Source organism: Schistocerca cancellata, chromosome 1, assembly GCF_023864275.1.
Source record: "Schistocerca cancellata isolate TAMUIC-IGC-003103 chromosome 1, iqSchCanc2.1, whole genome shotgun sequence".
Taxonomy (NCBI): Eukaryota; Metazoa; Arthropoda; class Insecta; order Orthoptera; family Acrididae; genus Schistocerca; species Schistocerca cancellata.
The window spans coordinates 216091170-216112222 of NC_064626.1; the positions used below are offsets into that span (position 1 = coordinate 216091170).

General features: G+C 43.8%; 1 protein-coding gene and 1 pseudogene across 1 annotated transcript in view; both read right to left on the bottom strand.

Annotated features, from left to right (window-relative positions):
- Positions 1-9662, bottom strand: part of LOC126157085 (maltase A3-like) — a 109296-nt gene extending 99634 nt beyond the window's left edge. Inside the window, exon 1 of the mRNA XM_049916355.1 lies at positions 9493-9662. Coding sequence (XP_049772312.1) covers positions 9493-9655 — 163 coding nt within the window. The 5' untranslated portion in view covers positions 9656-9662. The remainder of the gene's footprint in view (positions 1-9492) is intronic.
- Positions 9663-10554: 892 nt separating this feature from the next.
- Positions 10555-10672, bottom strand: LOC126102519 (5S ribosomal RNA; annotated as a pseudogene).
- Between the last annotated feature and the right edge of the window lie 10381 nt (positions 10673-21053).

Sequence of the window (21053 nt, forward strand, 5' to 3'; positions counted from 1 at the left end):
GGAATAAATCACCATTCACAAAGGCAAAAAGAAAGAAGGGAAATGAGTGGTACACGTAGAAACTCGTACCACAGATCGTGAGGTAGATTGTCAAGTGAGGATGTATGTCATGAATGCTACGGGTAATTCACAAAGACCCAGCATGAGACTGGAAGTGGTAACAAGGATGAATGTAACGGAAGGATGTGTTGCCAAGGCGCTACGGTCGCAGGTTCGAATCCTGCCTCGGGCATGGATGTGTGTGATGTCCTTAGGTTAGTTAGGTTTAAGTAGTTCTAAGTTCTAGAGGACTGATGACCTCTGATGTTAAGCCCCATAGTGCTCAGAGCCATTTGAACCATTTTGTTGCCAAAGCGACGTACAAACAATATACTTAAATTTTCATTAATTGAAATTTTAAATATTCTGTGTAATGTCCATTTTTAAAACATGTTTTTTGGCATATGCCTCTACGTTTATGTTCTAAATACGGACGTAATGGGGATAAAGATCCGAGTTCTTAGACAGTGGCAAAAAAAAATCTGTGGGTCTTGAAGCAAAATTGAACGCTAGCTACGTCATCTGAAGAACTGTTAAACTTGCTGGTTTTCAGAAAAAACAGAAATTTATGTTTGCCTGAAAATACTTGGAAGAAAGGGTAAATTTCGTACAAACAGTGAATTAATCGTTGTTTCCTGGGAACAGAATTCACTTGCATCGAAAGGAAAACACCTTGTCGTAAAATGGCCTAGCCCTAATTTATTTAAAGGCTGTTTCACATTATCCACCCGCCCAAAGGCAGCATGGTACAGAAGGTTGCATAATATACTATTATACACACAGCGAGATGCCATTGCAAACCGAATACACTGTTTCTTAGAGTGTTGTTAATAAGACTGTTCTGTTGAGGATTACGTTTACAATAGTGAATTGATGACTAAATGCTTTTGTAATCTTCTTGCTAAAATGTTACTGCCTATTAACGTTCATCGTTGTGCCCACAACCCAGCGCAGGTTGGTTGATGTCCATAACTAGCACATCTTCACTCTTAAGCTATTACGACGAATTACGCGGCCAATTTATGGTATATCGGCTTGATATTTTCGATATTTCTACTTATAACGTAATGATACCACACGCAAACTAAATAATCCGTGCAAAACTCGTGACGTTTGGCGTCTATCGGTGAACGCAGTCGACAACAATCACAACTCTTCGCTATGCCGAGTACGCCGCTCAGAAAATTGTTTCTGTTGGCTGCACGGATATGCGGTAGTTTGGATAGAAACGCCGGGAGGTGCCATGTCTCTTTGGATACGACACTGATTTCCCGGTACTGTTTCAAAGAGGATTAACGTCCGATCGAAAAGGAAAAAGCAAGCAGCTTCACATAAAAATCTTTAATAATGTTTTGACACTACACACAAAATTGCCGGAGACTGAGATACATCAGACTTGAACTAAGCTCTTCATTTCTTTAACAACTAAAATCAGCACTACGAATTCGTAAAGGAACATTGATCTACAGAATCACTTCGTCAAAATTATAGTATCAAATAAACATATACGCACACGCAGCGAGTGTGACAAGAACTATATAGGATATAACGAGTAATCCTTCCACACCAATTCTTTAAAGAATCTCACTCCCATGTTCAAAACCGCTTCAAATGTGTGATTACTTTACAAATGAGTTAATGTGTCAAATATTTCACTTTAAGCACTCAAAACCATAATAGTTGAAGCCCCAGTTCATTTGGTTTTAATAATTCAGCAGGTACATGCAGTGGTTACTGTTACGTGGATATCGTGAGCAGAATCTGTTGCGAATAGTGTTAGTGGTAAAGAAGTAATAAATTTATGCCTTATGCCTGACGCTTACGTTCTTCTACATAAATAGTAGTAAGCGATAAACTTTCTTCTTTTCATTGTTTTTCGGGAGTGTCAACTAGAAAAAAATTTCAAAAATGTTAGAAATTATGCGTAGACTTTGACTCTCATTTTCAAATATTGTATGAATATATTCTGGATAATTTATGGGGCTTGAGTTTTGCTACCTCAAGATGCATACATATTTTCTAACTTTAATAATTGATTTATTGTGTCAAACTTTTAATGCAAGATTATACTTTTTAAGTAGATTATGACACCATTTTCACTTTCTAAATTCGGTCAGTAATTATATGAAATACAGAAAACTAAATTTTTGTTGCTTCTGGAAGCCTTTAACCTGTAACTGGTATTGGGTGGCGGATTTAGTCATTTAGTAAGAGAGAAGATGCCCGCCCGGTTAGCCGCGCGGTCTAACGCGCTGCTTCCCGAGAGGGAACCGGCACGTGTCCACCCAACGGATGAATGTTGAGGTCCGGCGTGCCGGCCAGCCTGTGGATGGTTCTTAAGGCGGTTTTCCATCTACCTCGGCGAATGCGGGCTGGTTCCCCTTATTCCATCTCAGTTACACTATGTCGGCGATTGCTGCGCAAACGCGTCTCCACATAAGCGTACATCAGCATTACTCTACCACGCAAACATTTACACTCGTGTGTCATGAGAGGTTCCGGAGGAGCGGGGCGGGGGAGGGGGTGGGGGGGTTCCACAGAGGCCAAACCTCACAACAACCCGGGGTTCGGTGTACGGCGGCGGGGCGGCGGGGCGGCGGGGCGGCGGGGTGGGTGGACTGTATGGCCTGTTGTGGGGTTGTGTACCACTGAGGGCTACGGGGGGATGAAACCTCTCCGTCGTTTCTAAGTTGGTTGGTTGGTTGGTTGGTTTGGGGAAGGAGACCAGACAGCGTGGTCATCGGTCTCATCGGATTAGGGAAGGATGGGGAAGGAAGACGGCCGTGCCCTTTCAGAGGAACCATCCCGGCATTGGCCTGGAGTGATTTAGGGAAATCACGGAAAACCTAAATCAGGATGGCCGGACGCGGGATTGAACCGTCGTCCTCCCGAATGCGAGTCCAGTGTGTAACCACTGCGCCACTTCGCTCGATCGTTTCTAAGTCCCCGGTTTAAATACACAATACTGAATTTTTTTATTTAAACTGTTTTTTAAACTTTCTATATTTCGAAATACACCACCCATCTCAGCAACGGCTAAAACATTCTTGGGCCAAACAGTGGTCATTTCTAATCGAGAACTTGGAAGAAAGTCTTGCCACGGAACTTCGTCCGGGAAGAGGAAGGGAGGTCGTGGAGTATCGCTTCTGATAACAAGTGTGTGATGCACCATCCTATGTTAGATGGTAAACTTTTCTGTAGTACCACACCTAGCGAGCGGACTTGATAGGGACGTCAAATATGGCAGTCTCTTGATATCATTCGAAAGAAGTAGTATTTGCTGTGGTGAGCTCCATATGTGAAAATCAGAGTAATTTACAAGAGCCGGCCGAAGCGTCCGTGGGGTTCTAGGCGCTGCAGTCTGGAACCGCGAGACCGCTACGGTCGCAGGTTCGAATTCTGTCTCGGGCATGGATGTGTGTGATGTCCTTAGGTTAGTTAGGTTTAAGTAGTTCTAAGTTCTAGGGTTCTAATGACGTCAGAAGCTTGAGTCCCATAGTACTCAGAGCCATTTGAACCATTTACAAGACTTCGGACAACCAGTCTTCCTTTGCAAACAATGAGCTGAGACCGCAGCACCCGCTGTGCCGATTTTGTTTAATATCATCTTCTGTTTCGTAGTGCTCTATCTGAGTTTTCTGAAAGAAAATTCAGAGACGACAGTTGTGGTCCCTCTCAGATTTGACCCACAACTCCTTACTGGAGAAGAAAATCCTCGACTCACAATGAGGTACAAAAACATAGCAAGGGTATATGAATGCTGCGACATTGAGGAAGAGTTGTACTTTGCGGTCGCTCAGTCTGTAAGGCACGTTGCTGTTCATACGAGGAAAAGTGTTGCAACTCTAAAGAGCATGAAAACGTTTATCAAGACTCCTCCCGGCAGATCTGCTTGTATTCTGCGTAAGGAAATAATCAGTGTTTGCAAAAGAGTCGTTGCCTGCATATGACGAAATCAGAAGGCAGACTATGCCGTCAATACGGTCGCAGGTGTTAAGGGCATGTAAGTATCTTCATTATTTCGTTCATAGCCAACGAAATCATCTGATGGTGTATGATAACAGAAGTAAACGGGTCAGTACAGGACGGCAGTCCGAAATAACTGCGAGTGTGTGGTTACGACCCACTACTGACTTATGTACTAAGTACTGCCCTGATTAGTAGAAACGTATCTGAAAAATTGTAGTGTATAAATAGAAAGAGATATGTCAGACGTTTCCTCGAGCATATTCTCCCCTTACTGATAAAGTGTTTACTACAGAAATTTCCTGGTGAACTCAATGAATCGGATTTCGTGACGCCAAGATGTGTGGACTCGCTAAGAACCTAGATATTCAGCTATAAAATTTTTGTGTGTTTTTTGGTTATATTTTATATTGTTTTACGTGTATTTCATCATTTATATGCTGTGTAAAGTCTTTGTATGAGAATGTAGAATGATCATGTAAAACAAAGAAACACCGTCCGCACAGGCCTTGAAGGCCCAACGATACCGACCGGTCGCCGTGTCATACTCAGCTCTTAGGCGACACCGAATGTGAAGCACACTGCTGTCTCGGCCGTTGCCAGTTTTCGTGAATGGTGCCGCTACTACTCAATCAAGTAGCTTCTCAATTGGACTGACAAGGGCTGAGTGCACGGAGCTATCCAACAGCATTCGGCAAACCTGAGCGGTGACCCATTCAAGTGCTAGACAAGCCCGACAGCGCTTAACGTCGGTGTGACCTGACGGAAACCTGTGGCACCACTGCGACAAGGCCGATGGTAAAATGACCATGTAACCCATACAAATAATAATAATATGTCAAATGATAATTCTGTGTGTAGCCCCCATTTAATTCGGCCCAAATTTCGCCCATGACCTATTTTATCAGAAAACATAATACTACTATAGCCGGCCAAATGTTATAACTTACTGCATACTCGTATCACTAAAAAGTGGTGTTTCACGTGGCGCTTTATAATTTGCAGTGAGTTACGAAATCTTTCAAAATTCCCTTGACCGTCTCCTAAATATTGACAAGACCGTATTACCTGATGCTCCAGTTTTTTGACCGTATGAAGGAGAGCATTGTACACGTCACTTCTGAGCTGCCCCAGACAGCAGAACCCGTACGATCGAAGTCACGTGATCTCAGGGAACAAGGTATAGGCCGTTCTCCACCTATTAATCTTGGACCATACTGGGCCGTTACACGTATTCCCACATCAACAAATGGTTCAAATAGCTCTAAGCACTATGGGACTCAACATCTGAGGTCATCAGTCCCCTAGACTTAGAACTACTTAAACCTAACTAACCGAAGGACATCACACACATCCATACCCAAGGCATGATTCGAAACTGAGACCGTAGCAGCAGCGCGGTTGCGGACTGAAGCGCCTAGAACCGCTCGGTCGCAACGGCCGGTTCACATCAACAGCTGCCCTATTATGCTTGTACCACGTTCCCCAACTATGGGCCATGGGTGTAATATGAGCACATTTAGATGGGTCAAAGTCAAGGTGATGCTGTACTCAAGGAATGAGAGTAGAGCGGAAGATGCAAGAATTTTTCATCGTCACTCTTGGCAAGATTGTAATGGAGGTGTCTTGGTATTGCTTTCCTCCGACATATTATCAAGTGCCAGGTGTGTACTATCCGACCAGGATATTATTGCACTTGGCCTCACGTGACCGTTATCAGAAACATCCGGTGACGTTACACTAAACAAATACAGTGGTGACTAAGGAAAGTGCATAGCACTATGAATGATTTCAAGACTCTTGTGTGTATACCGTCAAGTGGATCAGCGTGAAATATCACGATACAAAAGCTGATCGAAGCGCCCTCACTCGCTGGTGCAATGATATTGTTGTCGAGCAATATCTGTGTCGTAGGGGTAACTGTCGTGAGTGCTTGTACACTGTAGTACCGGGTTTGTGTTGTTGTGGTTGCGAAAATATTTTGTTGACACGCACCTACGTAGGGAGAAATGATCATCATAATAAAATAAGAGAAATCAGAGCCCGAACAGAAAGATTTAGGTATTCCTTTTTCCCACACGCCATTCGAGAATGATATGGGAGAGAAGCAGTATGAAAACGGTTCGATGAATCCTCTGCCAGGCACTTAAGTGTGAATTGCAGAGTAACCATGTAGGTGTAGATGAAGGGCGGGGAGAGGATGAAATCCAGTTAGGCCTCTCTTCTCGAAAAGCACCAACGGGCCACCAAACTTAACGTTCTCATGCGACGGAGGGATCACTACTAAAAGTGTCACGTGACACTGCGTTGAGAACTGGAATTTAATTCAGGGCACTGGCACAAAGGTTGGTGATCAGAAACTTCACATCACCTCTCCTCGGCCAAATACTGGCAGTGAACATTTTCCACTGTCGCAGTTCGAACCGGCCGTCACCTCTCCTCGGCCAAATACTGGCAGTGAACATTTTCCACTGTCGCAGCTCGAACCGGCTTACCTACGAGTCGAACGCCACCGCATAGTCGTACGTCAGCGACCTCGGCTACGGAAGCAGGTTATGACATGGGGACTTACGCGACAAGTTTACGATACAAATACATTCCTATTAACTAGGACGATATCACAATATCACACATTTATTAACGCGTCTATTTGTTTTGCTTATCAAGGTGATCATAGGTTATTCTGTCAGTTACATGCATGACTTTGGGCTACTCTCGGCAGCTGTGGTAGAAGACATTCAGTAAAAAATATGGCAGAGGCATATATTTAAGAAATTAGGCTATAAACAAAAATACTGCAAGTATTACTGATACTTTGCCACAAAAAACCCAGGATATAAAAGATAATTTTCGTCACAAAAAAGATCACCAGCGTCAATTATAGTTTTGGAAAAAAAATTTGATTTCTTGAAAGTAACCAAGGTAATTAAGAAGACCTTTATTAGTAATTTGAGGGAAAATTTTCGCCAGAAATTTCATAGCCAAACGAAGGGTGGAAAATGGGCAAACGGAATATCAAATTGACCAGCGCGACGTTTATTTCGCAAATAAATAAATGAATAAGTAAAATAAAAAATTAATTGCGTGAAAGCAATCACCACAATTAGAAAACTTAATTAGTGACTTGAGGGAAAACTTAAATGTTTCACGAACAGGTGCTTGCGGGGTTGATTTGAAGGGAAGAGAGCAAACTTTGAGGTCATCGGTCTCATCAGATTAGGAAAGCATGGGGAAGAAAGTCGGCCGTGCCCTTTCAAAGGAACCATCCCAGCATTTGCCTGAAACGATTTAGGGAAATCACGGAAAACATAAATCAGGATGGCAGGACGCGGGATTGAACCGTCGTCCTCCCGAATGCGAATCCAGTGTGCTAACCACTGCTCAATTTCGCTCGGTGAACAGGTACTGCTAGGTACGTGAATCAAGTGTTGAATTATTTCTTCCTGGCCTAACTATTTTGCGCATAAGAAGTTATATTATTGTGTTTTTTCACGCCTTCTGAACCAGACATATGTACTTGTCTACTGGTAGTGACCGGAAGGACTGCACGACGGCTCGAAAGCAGAGATTTTCGGACACTGTCAACTCGACGAAAGCCTTCCGTCCGATCGGAATCAGGATCGGTGCCGAAACTAATTGGCGAAGGCCGTGAACGCAAATCTGCGGCAAACTCCGCGTTCAGTAATTCAAGAACAGTCTTAATCGCATTTATTATTGTTATAATACCGCCAACCGGTTTGAACCCGACGTTGGTGTCATCTTCTGAGCGTTTACACAATTGGTCGATAGTTGATAGTTTCCTGGCGTTATGTAGACAGGAGTGACACCACCAGCAGTCGACCAATCGTGAAACGCCCAGAAGATGAGCCCTACGTCGGGTTGAAACCGGTTGGCGGTATTATAACAATAATAAATGCGATTAAGACTGTTCTTGAAATACTGGTTAATCATACTAATCGCTGCTTCTCTCCACAACCATGTTGTCCAAAAAATTTTGCGTTCTACATCTACATCTACAATTATACTCCGCAAGCCACCCAACGGTGTGTGGCGGAGGACACTTTACGTGCCTCTGTCTTTACCTCCCTTTTCTGTTCCAGTCGCGTACGGTTCGCGGGAAGAACGACTGTCTGAAAGCTTCCGTGCGCGCTTGAATCTCTCTAATTTTACATTCGTGATCTCCTCGGGAGGTATAAGTAGGGGGAAGCAATATATTCGATATCTCACCCAGAAACGGACCCTCTCGAAACCTTGCGAGCAAGCTACACCACGATGCAGAGCGCCTCTCTTGCAGAGTCTGCCACTTGAGTTTGATAAACAACTCCGTAACGCTATCACGGTTACCAAATAACCCTGTGACGAAACGCGGCGCTCTTCTTTGGATCTTCTCTATGTCCTCCGTCAACCCGATTTGGTACGGATCCCACACTGATGAGCAATACTCAAGTATAGGTCGAACGAGTGTTTTGTAAGCCACCTCCTTTGTTGATGGGCTACATTTTCTAAGGACTCTCCCAATGAAACTCAACCTGGTACCCGCCTTACCAACAATTAATTTTATATGATCATTCCACTTCAAATCGTTCCGCACGCATACTCCCAGATATTTTACAGAAGTAACTGCTACCAATGTTTGTTCCGCTATCATATAATCATACAATAAAGGATCCTTCTTTCTATGTATTCGCAATACATTACATTTGTCTATGTTAAGGGTCAGTTGCCACTCCCTGCACCAAGTGCCTATCCGCAGCAGATCTTCCTGCATTTCGCTACAATTTTCTAATGCTGCAACTTCTCTGTATACTACAGCATCATCCGCGAAAAGCCGCATGGAACTTCCGACACTATCTACTAGGTCATTTATATATATGGTGAAAAGCAATGGTCCCATAACACTCCCCTGTGGCACGCCAGAGGTTACTTTAACGTCTGTAGACGTCTCTCTATTGATAACAACATGCTGTGTTCTGTTTGCTACAAATTCTTCAATCCAGCCACACAGCTGGTCTGATATTTCGTAGGCTCTTACTTTGTTTATCAGGCGACAGTGCGGAACTGTATCGAACGCCTTCCGGAAGTCAAGGAAAATAGCATCTACCTGGGAGCCTGTATCTAATATTTTCTGGGTCTCATGAACAAATAAAGCGAGGTGGATCTCAAACGATCACCGTAGACTCTGGGTTTCCAGAAGTGACATGATACGCGAGCAAGAAACATGTTCTAAAATTGCTCGATGTCAGAGATATAGGTCTATAGTTTTGCGCATCTGCTCGACGACCCTTCTTGAAGACTGGGACTACCTGTGCTCTTTTCCAATCATTTGGAACCTTCCGTTCCTTTAGAGACTTGCGGTACACGGCTGTTAGAATGGGGCAAGTTCTTTCGCGTACTCTGTGCAGAATCGAATTGGTATCCCGTCCGCGTTCCTCCGCGTCCCGCATGTCTCCGGTATTCGGTGCTCCGACGCGTTTGCGCTCGACTCACCTTTGATGTCTCCCACGCCGTTGGCGTCGGAGTCCTTGAAGGACTTGGGGTAGACCTGGTAGACGACGCCGGTCTGCCACCACTTGAGCGCCTCGCCGGCGGCCAGCAGTGGCAGCGAGAGCGCCAGTAGCACTGGCAGCGGCACGGTCACAGCTGGCGCCATTCCGGGAGGAGCGCCGCCACTGGCGCCATGTCGCGCGCCGCCCGCCTATATGGCCTCCGGACGTCGCCAGCCCGGCCGCTCTGCGCATGCACTGCGCGCTGCGCTGCTGCTGGACTCGTTCGACCGCCACGGCTCTTCAGATAAAGTTTATTAAGGGGGGACGTTCATAAAAAACACACACTATTTAAAAATCGCATAAAACACATTTACCGTTAAATTCTTTGATTATATGTACTTAATTCCTTTTTATGATATTTAAAAATTTTATTTTCGAAAAATAATATATCTTTTTCAAAGTGTTTGAACATAGTAACAGGAACGAAAAAACCAACAATAAATGGATACAGATGGTGAAAAAGGATTTGGCCTATTTTAATGTCACCCGTGAGTCAATCAGGGACAGGGAAAAGTTTAGACAAATAGTGAACGAAATTAAGTGTTTTCCAGAAGAAACGAAACTAAAGAATAATAACAGGAAATGGTCGGAAGAGCGGAGGAGGAACCACTCGAAAATGATGAGGAAATATTGGGAAGAGAGAAAAAAAGATCAAAAAGCCGGGCAAGTGAATTGTTGAACGTGGTCCAAAGATGGCCGAAATCGAAAGAAGAAGAATATATCTTTTTCCACGAAACTATTCAACAAATTTCTACAAAATTTTGTGTGTTCAATCTCTTTGCATTTAGTGAGCTTCTCTCACCAGATTCTTTTGAATATATCGACTAGCTCTCCGTCTTCAGGCCACGAGTGGCCTACCCGGACCATCCGACCGCCGTGTCATCCTCACAGGAGGATGCGGATAGGAGGGACGTGGGGCAGCACACTGATCTCCCGGTCGTTATGATGGTATTCTTGGCCGAAGCCGCTACTATTCGGTCGAGTAGCTCCTCCCCCCGGAAAATGGCAACAGCGCATGGACGCCTGGGTGGTCACCCATCCAAGTGCCGACCACGCCCGACAGCGCTTAACATCGGTGATCTCACGGGAACCGGTGGATCCACTGCGGCAAGGCCGTTGCCGAATATATCGACTAGGAGAATTTTAATAATTTTGTAATTATAATTCTATAAGTATAATATAAAATCCATGTAAAATTTCAAGCACGTCGCTCCATATCAAAAAATGGTTCAAATGGCTCTGAGCACTATGGGACTTAACATCTTAGGTCATCAGTCCCCTATAACTTAGAACTACTTAAACTTACCTAACCTAAGGACATCACACACATCCATGCCCGAGGCAGGATTCGAACCTGCGACCGTAGCAGTTCCGCGGTTCCGAATTGCAGCGCCTAGAACCGCACGGCCACCGCAGCCGGCACTCCATATCTCAACTTACATTCAGCATATCAAAATTTGCTCTAGAGACAACATTTATTGGCTTTGTAGACGCAAGTGTATACTCAAAAAGGCATGTAAACTAAATAACGCAGTTTTCAAGTAATTCAATCTGAAGTTCTACCCAACGTTTTTTCTTATGCCGCCTCTTCACAAGGCCCCAGATCTGTATTTAGGGTCCTTATTTCCTTCAAGGCCTCTCTTCTGGTTTCTAGTTTTCTGCCTCCTTTCCTTTAGCAAGTCTCCAACTACCTTTCCAGCTGCAGAGAGATGCTATAAATATACTTTTCTCAAGATGTCTTGAGTGACATTTCCTACTGTTGTGTACATAGTTCCGCATAGTCAGCGCGTACACAACTTTCCCACTAGAGCGTGCCCCGCTAAGCACAACAGTGCAGGTGCAGCGCTCGTCCGTCTCCGCACTACGAGATGGTGCTGTCTTAGAGACGGACCAAATTCTGCTTCCGCCGATTCGCGTATTAATATGTAACGCAGCCAATGAGATTGCTGCTAACGTAGAACCTTTTCTCCTCGCGGGTCACACTCACGCAGTGATACCTGAACGCTCGAGGTAATATAACGAGTGTACAGACCTCCGATTAGTTAGTCTGCATTAGTCTATAGTCAAGTTTCAGTCTGCGCCTAATAAGATTATCATATTCCTGTACATAGCCATGAAGATAAATGTATAGACACTTTGTCAAGTATCAGAGATATGTGAGAATAAGATCAACGTACCAAGACCAAAGGAACTTCAGGGTGTCAATTGTAAATAGCCTCCAGAATCAAGTTAAGTAAGATTTATGATTGTTATTATTTTAATAAATGTGTATGAAAATTAATCAAGTTCTGTTTAAAGTTGGTCACCGTCAATCTGCTACTCTCAGCGTGCAAGGGCATTTCTATCGTCTGACCTAACGGCAGAAGATAAACACGCCACGATAAGACCACGAGAGATATTGCTGACACTCGCCTACTTCGTTAGAGCGACAAGTCAAATAATCTGATGGTGTGTGTACCGAAGGTCTTACAGTACGCACACCACACCTACCTTAAAGCTCACTCTCTCTAATACCTTCATCCTCCCTAAGTTCTCGTTATTGAATGCAAAATGGTGAAAGAATCGAACACTTGCGTAAATTTCCATCAGCAGCACAACACAAAACAAGAATTGCTTCTTCATATACAAAGTAAGGTTGTTATTCCTTCTACGATACGGAACAGAGCTCAGATGATCTATAAAACCAAAGAGTGTATACAACAGTCTTCTAGATGTATCCTGTGCAAGTTTGTTTGAAATTAATACTCGGAATCGTTGTTCACAGAGCTAGTATTGAAGCATTGCTTCAAAAAGTGGGGCTGGCAGGTAGGTCGCTTAACAAAAGGGGGTTTTCTGGTCTAAACGACTTTGTTCGATTTAGTTGGCTGCTTATCAAATTCATGTGGCTGCTGATCATCCAGACAGGACTTCAATCTTTCGTCGTGGAGTGCACATGACCATACACAGATGATGGTATAAGCAGCTAACATTTTGAGCCCTAATTTTAGAAAGATTGCCATTATGCGACTGCGGATAAAAGCTTTTAACGCCATAAGTAAACTTTAATGGCTATATAGTAAATGAAACACTCTGTGCTAAATCTCTTGGGGTCCAGTTGGCTAACAAGTTAAAACGGAGGCAGTACATCGCTAAACTAATCAAGAAACTCAGTTTAGCGTGTTTTGTCCTTAGAAGCACCGCTCACTGCGTCGATCTGAAGGGAAGAGTGCCGGCGTATTTTGCAGTTTCCCCTTCCTGCCATCTCATAGGATTATTTTGAGGATCACTGCATCTAAACTGAGCTAAGTGTTTATTCAGCAGAAGCGAGGAATAAGAATATTATGTAGTGTAGATATCCGATAATTTTCACCATATTTTCTAAGAATCTTGCAGTTCTTACACTCATTCCAATCCAATCTCTCCTCACTTTTTTTACTGACAATACTAATTGGTTTCAGTTCAACTACGATGTCTACAACCGAAATGAACATACAAAAATAATTTTCATGTTTACTTTGCCTTTTAGTCTAGTGTTCAAAGTGTAGTTGCGTATTCTGTAACACTCTCCCATCTAACATTTAGCTAAATATTCAGAGTCCCTGACATTTCAAAAGAAAACTAAAAAATTCTTCTTTGATCACCCTTTCTACAACCTATCTTAGTATGTAGGTTTAAGGGTTGAAAACTTCTGTTAGGTATATGACAAGTAGAACTGTAGAAGTGCTCATTGTAAAAATGCATGCCAAGTAATAATGAGCTGCAAATAGGATTTAGTATCTATGGATGTAGGGAACAATTTTCTCCATACAATTACCATTTACTCAATAGCAGACAAACAGAAGTACAACTAACATGTTTGCAGCATATTTAGAGGTAGCAGCTACCTTTGTAACTTTGATTAAATTCAGATGACATAACCACCAACACCATTAAACAGGATAGTGATAGTTTACTGTTAATACAGAATAAACATGCAGCTTCTACGACTTCCCAGTCTTTTAGTAACGTATGCTTCGACTCTTTCCACATCTTTGAAGACTCTCTTCTTGGTGAAATCTACTGAGCACGCTGAATGGATGGACGAATGAATGAATGAGTAAATATTGCATTAACTAGACGAAACAGTTTTGAACTCTTGTTTCACAAACTTTTATTGTACGACCTAAGTTTCGGGTTATAGGCCATTTTCTATCACACAACTGATTCCAAAGATTGGATCCAATCTTAAAGTATTGATTCTTTACCTAAACTATAAAAGCTTTTTCTGTTAAAAATTTTAACGCAGTTATATTTGTATTTTACACCTCTCATTAGGACAGAATTTATCATTAAACATACATTAGAGTAGAACTCTGGGCACAGGAATGGAAATTTATGTCATCATCTTTTTATGAATGAAGGCACCAACGTTCCTTTCCTGTGCAGAATCTAACAGGGGTGAATTATTCAACTCAGTAAATCCGATGATTCTTCATAGCTATGCCTTATAAGATCATCTGCCATGAGTTCGTTTTTGCTGCACTGCTCAGGCTGTGAGGTCAATCTGTACTAGGCTCAGAGAACACCACAGAAGCTGCAGAATAAAGACTCCAGATACATCCTTTGTCGAACATTGCTTAAACCGCAACCACAAACATGTAATAGATAAAGACGTCCAACACACAGATGGAAAGTGTGATAAGCCCACTCACTTAGAAATATTACAATTTAAAAAAAAAAACAACTCATGTGTGGACCATTCACATTTATTGCCGAATGAGCAAACTCAGTTGAGTTATTCACCCCTTCTATGCAATGTTACCACCTCTGCGTAGGAGACGATCCTTGGTGTCTTCATTCATAAATAGATAATGACACAAATTCCGATTTCTGTGCACATAGTCTACTCCAGTGTATGTTTATTCGTAGTTTTTAAATGCTATATTAATGACTATTATAAGATACAAATATAACTGTGTCCAAATTTTCAACAGAAAAAATTTCTATAGTTTAAGGCAAGAATCGACAATTTAAGAATTTTTTTTTTTTTTTTTTTTTTCTTCGTTCCCGGTTATGTGTATGAGCAAATGGGCTGCTTATTATTCGACATCAAGGTAGTGCAATAATATGCAATAATAATTACGTTCATAAAACAAGGCTAAGAATGTTTCGTTTAATTAAGACAATCACAATGTTCCACCAAGTTAATTAATTAAAATGTTATCTTGAAACAAGTGATACCTTTCGTTATTTTCTTTGTCGTCAATCCACAGATCATGTTACAGTGTCATCAGCTATGGCAGCTTACTACAAAAATAAAACAGAATAAGACACTTGCCCATGATAAGCAAGATACTCATTAAAAGCATTGCCTATCGTATAGGGAAACGACTGGGATTTGAACAGCAAACGAACAAGTTTCCTTTATTACTTGAAACAAAATAACGACGAAACGCTGATAGAAATTACAGAAAGGAGGAAGGGGCATGAATTCCCATTTTGTCTGGGATCTGTAAATTTTGAAAAAGTTTTCCATTTTGAACGAAATCTATGCTAAAAACTTGAGAAACAAGACATTGACTCATCTTATGTTGCTATAGAGGGGAATGACTCTATTACTGCCACTGCTACGATTACATTTCATCAAGATAGTCGGAGAGTCAGAATTCAGAGTCACACAAGGAGGTTAGATATCTCAGTAGCCCTAGAATAAAATTTCTGATCCACAAACTGAAAATACGAAGATGGAATGCGCGTTGCTGAAACATATCAGCACCATGTTCCTTTCACAAATGAAACTGTACTGAATGCAAACCTGAAGGTGAAGACCAAATAATCCATTACTACTGTAAACAGCCAGAGTAGTGAGTGAACGGAGCATATTTGTCTAGAAGCAAGACACAAACCGTCGACATCTGCAGTGTTCTGCTGAAATTTTCAGGGTACTGCAGGTACGAAGGTAAATGGAGGCCAGAAAATGATGTGTAAGTACTCCTCATCGAGCCACTGAATCCTTATATCAAAATACGCAGAAAATATCCGTGACCAACATTCGAAACTTTTTCAGTGAATTTGAGTTTCACACTGTACTGCCGTCTGGCGGTAAACTTGCATGATTTAAATACCTAACTGCTCTGTTCCGTTCAAATATGTTACATTCCATATTTACCCTACTGCAAGACTACAATAGTTCAACATTTGTTGACGGAACTTTGTCAGTTCAGATGAACGGTTTTAGGTTGTACAGTTACATCTGCATCTACATCTATACTCTGAAAGCCACCTTGAGGTGCGTGGCGGAAGGTACATGGTGTACCACTGTCGCTTCCCTTTCTCCTGTTCCAGTCGCGAATTGTTCGCGGGAAAAACGATTGTCGGTAAGCCTCTGTGTTGGCTCAAGTACTGATGGCTTATATCGACACCAAATTCCTAATCTCTGTTATTTTGGATATATTTAGCTTCATCTCAAGACATTTTCACGTCGGTAACTTCTTCAGTAATAAATGTAGCATTCAGTTTGCTGCTCTTGTCAAAGACGTAATGGCGGTAGGTTGTCATGCTCGATAATGAATGATAATCGTATCCTTTCCTTTGATGAGCCATGTGGCTCTGGTCAAGCAGACGAAAGGACCTTAGACTAATGGACATTGAGGAATTGGAGACTGCAGACAGTTTTGGCCAGAACAAAATTTTGTCTCTCAGAAGTGAATAATCATGATAAGAGCACTGAAGAACGCCAGTTCTTTATTCAAAACGTTCAGGGATCCGACGAAGGGAAAAATTCATAAACTACAGAAGCAGCAGCGTGAGCTTTATATGCGAGGGAAACGCTCTGAACGCTTCGCCATTATCCTACAAGTTATCGGAATGAAGGCGGTGGAGATAAAAAGGGATTTTGCAGCAACAGGCGGCGCGGTATTCAAAGCGAGTACCGGCTGTTGCGTGGGAAGAATGGATTAGGGGCTTTGTTGAAAATAAGGAAAATGTACTATAAGCCTCTTCAGAGGTTGTATTGTATGCAAGTGAAACTTGGTAAGTAACACAAAGAAACCCAGAGGGCAGAATTGAAGATTCTCAGGCGCTTACAATGATACACAAGGGAAAATGGGAAAATCAGAATTAGGACTGCACAGGCACTGCACAAACTTCCTGCAACGAACTTGTGATGTCTGATGTGACATTAGACTGCTTCTCAACCACACTTCGCGAGCGCTAGGCTCCATGCAGGGCCCACGAGAAACCAACATCTAACTGAAAGGTATCCACCTTGATTGACACGAATGCCAAACAGAAAGAAATAGACCAATATGGCTGAAACTTGGTGTGCATTCTTTCCAAAGATGCTACGAATTGAACATGACCTCGATACGCGCCGGAGGTGCCATCTCTCGGACTTTTCAAACGCCTCTCCGACGAATACCAGCATGCACCAATGCACCAGGACGCGCTACTGGGTATCAGAGATACCGATGCGTACAGCAATCTGGACGACCACCACCTCTGAAGGTCTCGCTGTATGGTGGTACAAAATGCAATGTGTGGTTTTCATGAGGAATAAAAAGGGTGGAAATGATGTTTATGTTGATTTCTATAACAGTTGTCTGTACAGGTTCAGGAACTCTCGGAACTGAGATGATGGAAAACTTTTCGTTGTGTGTACAATGTGTGATTCAAAACTCATGTCACATAGGACATAGTCTACTTTGATGATTCAGTAGTCTAGGCGCACAGGGCAAAATCGTATTCAGGGGTCTGACAGGAACGGTCATTCGAAGCAAAAAAGTCTAGAAATATGGGCTTTAATCCGTGTACCTTACGAGCTATGAGCACTTCTTCATCTTCGCTGGTGTGAAACGTCTCTTCTACTGAACACAGCTCTTGAGACATGGATTTTGCGACCTTGTTTACTGCCTCCTCACAAAATATGGAAAGCAAAGATTTTGCAGTAGAAGAGATTTGTTTTGCTGTATCGAAGATGAATAAGTGCTCATAGCTCTTAAGGTAGGCAACTTGGAGCTCAAGTTTACCAGACAGTTTTGCTTCGAATGATTGTTCCTGTCACATTCCTGGACACGACTTTGTTCTGTGGACCAAAACTACTGAATTATCAATGTGGACTCTGTCCCAGTTACTTTTAAGTCTCAAGAATTCTTTCCGTTGAAAATAACATGCTCTGTTTTTCAGCAGGTTACCCTCCATTCAGAGGCTGTTGCACGGAGCGACCGTTATTTTGATTTGTAGATAATAGATTTCAGCTATCAGTCCAAAGGACGACTGATAGCGGAAATTTATTCTTTACAAATGCTATGTTCGGTCAGCTAGAAACTCTTTAATCCAAGCCCACGGTCGAAATGATATTCTGTACACTTGTGTTTTGTTCATTAGGTGACAATGCGGAGCTGTATCGAACGCCTTCCGGCATTAAAGGAACATGTCATCTACCTGGGTCCTGCTTTCTGGGTCTCGTGGACGAACGGAACGAGCTAGGTTTCGCATGAACGTCGTTTTTAGAAGCCTTGTTGACTGATATGGAGAAGATTTTCGGTCTCCAGAAGTGTTCCAAAAATCTACAAGAGAGCGACGTAAGAGATACAAGCCTATATTTTGTGCGACTGTTTGACCACAGCAGAGTCTTGGCTTCGTTTGTTAAGAAGTTTGCAGTGCTGAAGAGTTGGCGCCGTTAGCTTTATTTACCACTGCGAATGGTAGCAGTCAACCCACCTTCCTACCGATTTTGATGTTTTACCAAGTTCTGGACAGTGTCTTTTCTCCGCCTATGTTTTCTATATTTTGTCATGCCAGGGTGATAGTGGGAGAGGGCGGGGGTGGAGAATCACGCTAGTATACGATTAGATATTTATTTTCTGTGGCATCACATATCGATAAGAGCCCATGATCATCTCAAAGTAGCAACGGCAACGCAAATTACTGGCAGACGCCGATAATGTTCACGTGGGATCCACTGGGCCCATTGGAACAGGCCCACTGATCCATGCCTTCAGTGGCTCTGTACCACGAGTGCCCTCTGCGCTGTGATGCAGGTTGGATGGCGGCAGCTACATGAGCCATGTAGCTGCCCACACTTGTAGTCTCTTCGCTACATAATGCTATGGAGGAGCCGCCTAGTCCCAGCTCTGACACCATCATTCATGATTTACTTCACAAAGCCTCATCCTTGTTGCTATTGCATTAGCCGGACTGTATTTCTGTTGCATTATTTGTAATGAATCTTCGTATGCTTGGAGAAATACAAGTTAAGTAAATCTTCTGCTTACTGTGGTAACTTGTTTGCTAATCATTTCTACTCTCGTCCAGCTTTCCTAAGGCGACGGTTGCCACACCACCCTGTAGGCCACCTCTCCTTACTGTTGTGTACGAAGCCACAAAATTTTGATTTTGTTATGCCAGGTATTCATCACCCCGTGTACCTTTAACCAGCTTTCCTAAACATGGATGATTGCCATAGTGTATGAATGTGGGTGTAATTGCAAATGCTTGGAAAATTGGAAATTTGTGGTAAGACCTTACCGGACCAAACTGCTGAGGTCATCGGTCTCTAAGCTTACACACTACTTAATCTGACTTAAACTAACTTACGCTAAGGTCAACACACACACCCATGCCCGAGGGAGTACTCCAAAACTGCGACGGAAGCTCAAATGGTTCATATGGCTCTGAGCACTATGGGACTTTACTTCTGAGGTCCTCAGTCCCTAGAACTTAGAACTACTTAAACCTAACTAACCTAAGGACATCACACACATCCATGCACGAGGCAAGATTCGAACCTGCGACCGTAGTGGTCGCACGGTTCCAGACTGCAACGCCCGACGGAGGGATTCAAATGCTTGCACATTGTCAATTTCAGAAGAACGCTCTTGGTTCAGCTTTTTAGCAGGGCCTATGACGTCACTGAAAAAAAATCTCCTCCCGAACAGGCCATGAAGGCACAACGGTACCGACTGGCCGCCGTGTCATCCTCAGCCCATAGGCGTTACTGGATGCGGATATGGAGGGGCATGTGGCAGCAGCACACCGCTCTCCCGGCCGTATGTCAGTTTTCGAGACCGGAGCCGCTACTTCTCAATCAAGTAGCTCCTCAGTTTGCCTCACAAGGACTGAGTGCACCCCGCATGCCAACAGCGCTCGGCAGACCGGATGGTCACCCTTCAAAGTGCTAGCCCAGTTGGGCAGCGCTTAACTTCGGTGATCTGACGGTAACCAGTGTTACCACTGCGGCAAGGCCGTAAGCGATCAGTCATTGAGTTTAATTTTTTTGAAGCTGGCTTGAAGTGTGAGTCTGGTGGCACATTAGTCTCACCAGGATTTCTTAATGCACTGCATCGCGACTGGTTCCCTCTGACCAATGTGCAAGGCAAGCACTTGCTCTAATTTTAGCAGCTGAACCCATTTAAAAGTTGAACAAAGGAACCAGGCGTCGTTTCTTCTTACTTCTTCCCTTTGAAAAATTCGCCTTGTCAGTTGGTTAATATGCTCCCTCCAAATGTCTTTCTGTCTCTGTCCATGGAGGTGAGGCAGGTTGGATTTTGTGCATGGTTAGTCAGTCGATGACCTGGAGGTCCAGTGAGTGTGACGCACTGCTTCTGTGAGCACCTGGAAGCTGATATTCGATGGGAATTACACTCCTGGAAATGGAAAAAAGAACACATTGACACCGGTGTGTCAGACCCACCATACTTGCTCCGGACACTGCGAGAGGGCTGTACAAGCAATGATCACACGCACGGCACAGCGGACACACCAGAAACCGCGGTGTTGGCCGTCGAATGGCGCTAGCTGCGCAGCATTTGTGCACCGCCGCCGTCAGTGTCAGCCAGTTTGCCGTGGCATACGGAGCTCCATCGCAGTCTTTAACACTGGTAGCATGCCGCGACAGCGTGGACGTGAACCGTATGTGCAGTTGACGGACTTTGAGCGAGGGCGTATAGTGGGCATGCGGGAGGCCGGGTGGACGTACCGCCGAATTGCTCAACACGTGGGGCGTGAGATCTCCACAGTACATCGATGTTGTCGCCAGTGGTCGGCGGAAGGTGCACGTGCCCGTCGACCTGGGACCGGACCGCAGCGACGCACGGATGCACGCCAAGACCGTAGGATCCTACGCAGTGCCGTAGGGGACCGCACCGCCACTTCCCAGCAAATTAGGAACACTGTTGCTCCTGGGGTATCGGCGAGGACCATTCGCAACCGTCTCCATGAAGCTGGGCTACGGTCCCGCACACCGTTAGGCCGTCTTCCGCTCACGCCCCAACATCGTGCAGCCCGCCTCCAGTGGTGTCGCGACAGGCGTGAATGGAGGGACGAATGGAGACGTGTCGTCTTCAGCGATGAGAGTCGCTTCTGCCTTGGTGCCAATGATGGTCGTATGCGTGTTTGGCGCCGTGCAGGTGAGCGCCACAATCAGGACTGCATACGACCGAGGCACACAGAGCCAACACCCGGCATCATGGTGTGGGGAGCGATCTCCTACACTGGCCGTACACCACTGGTGATCGTCGAGGGGACACTGAATAGTGCACGGTA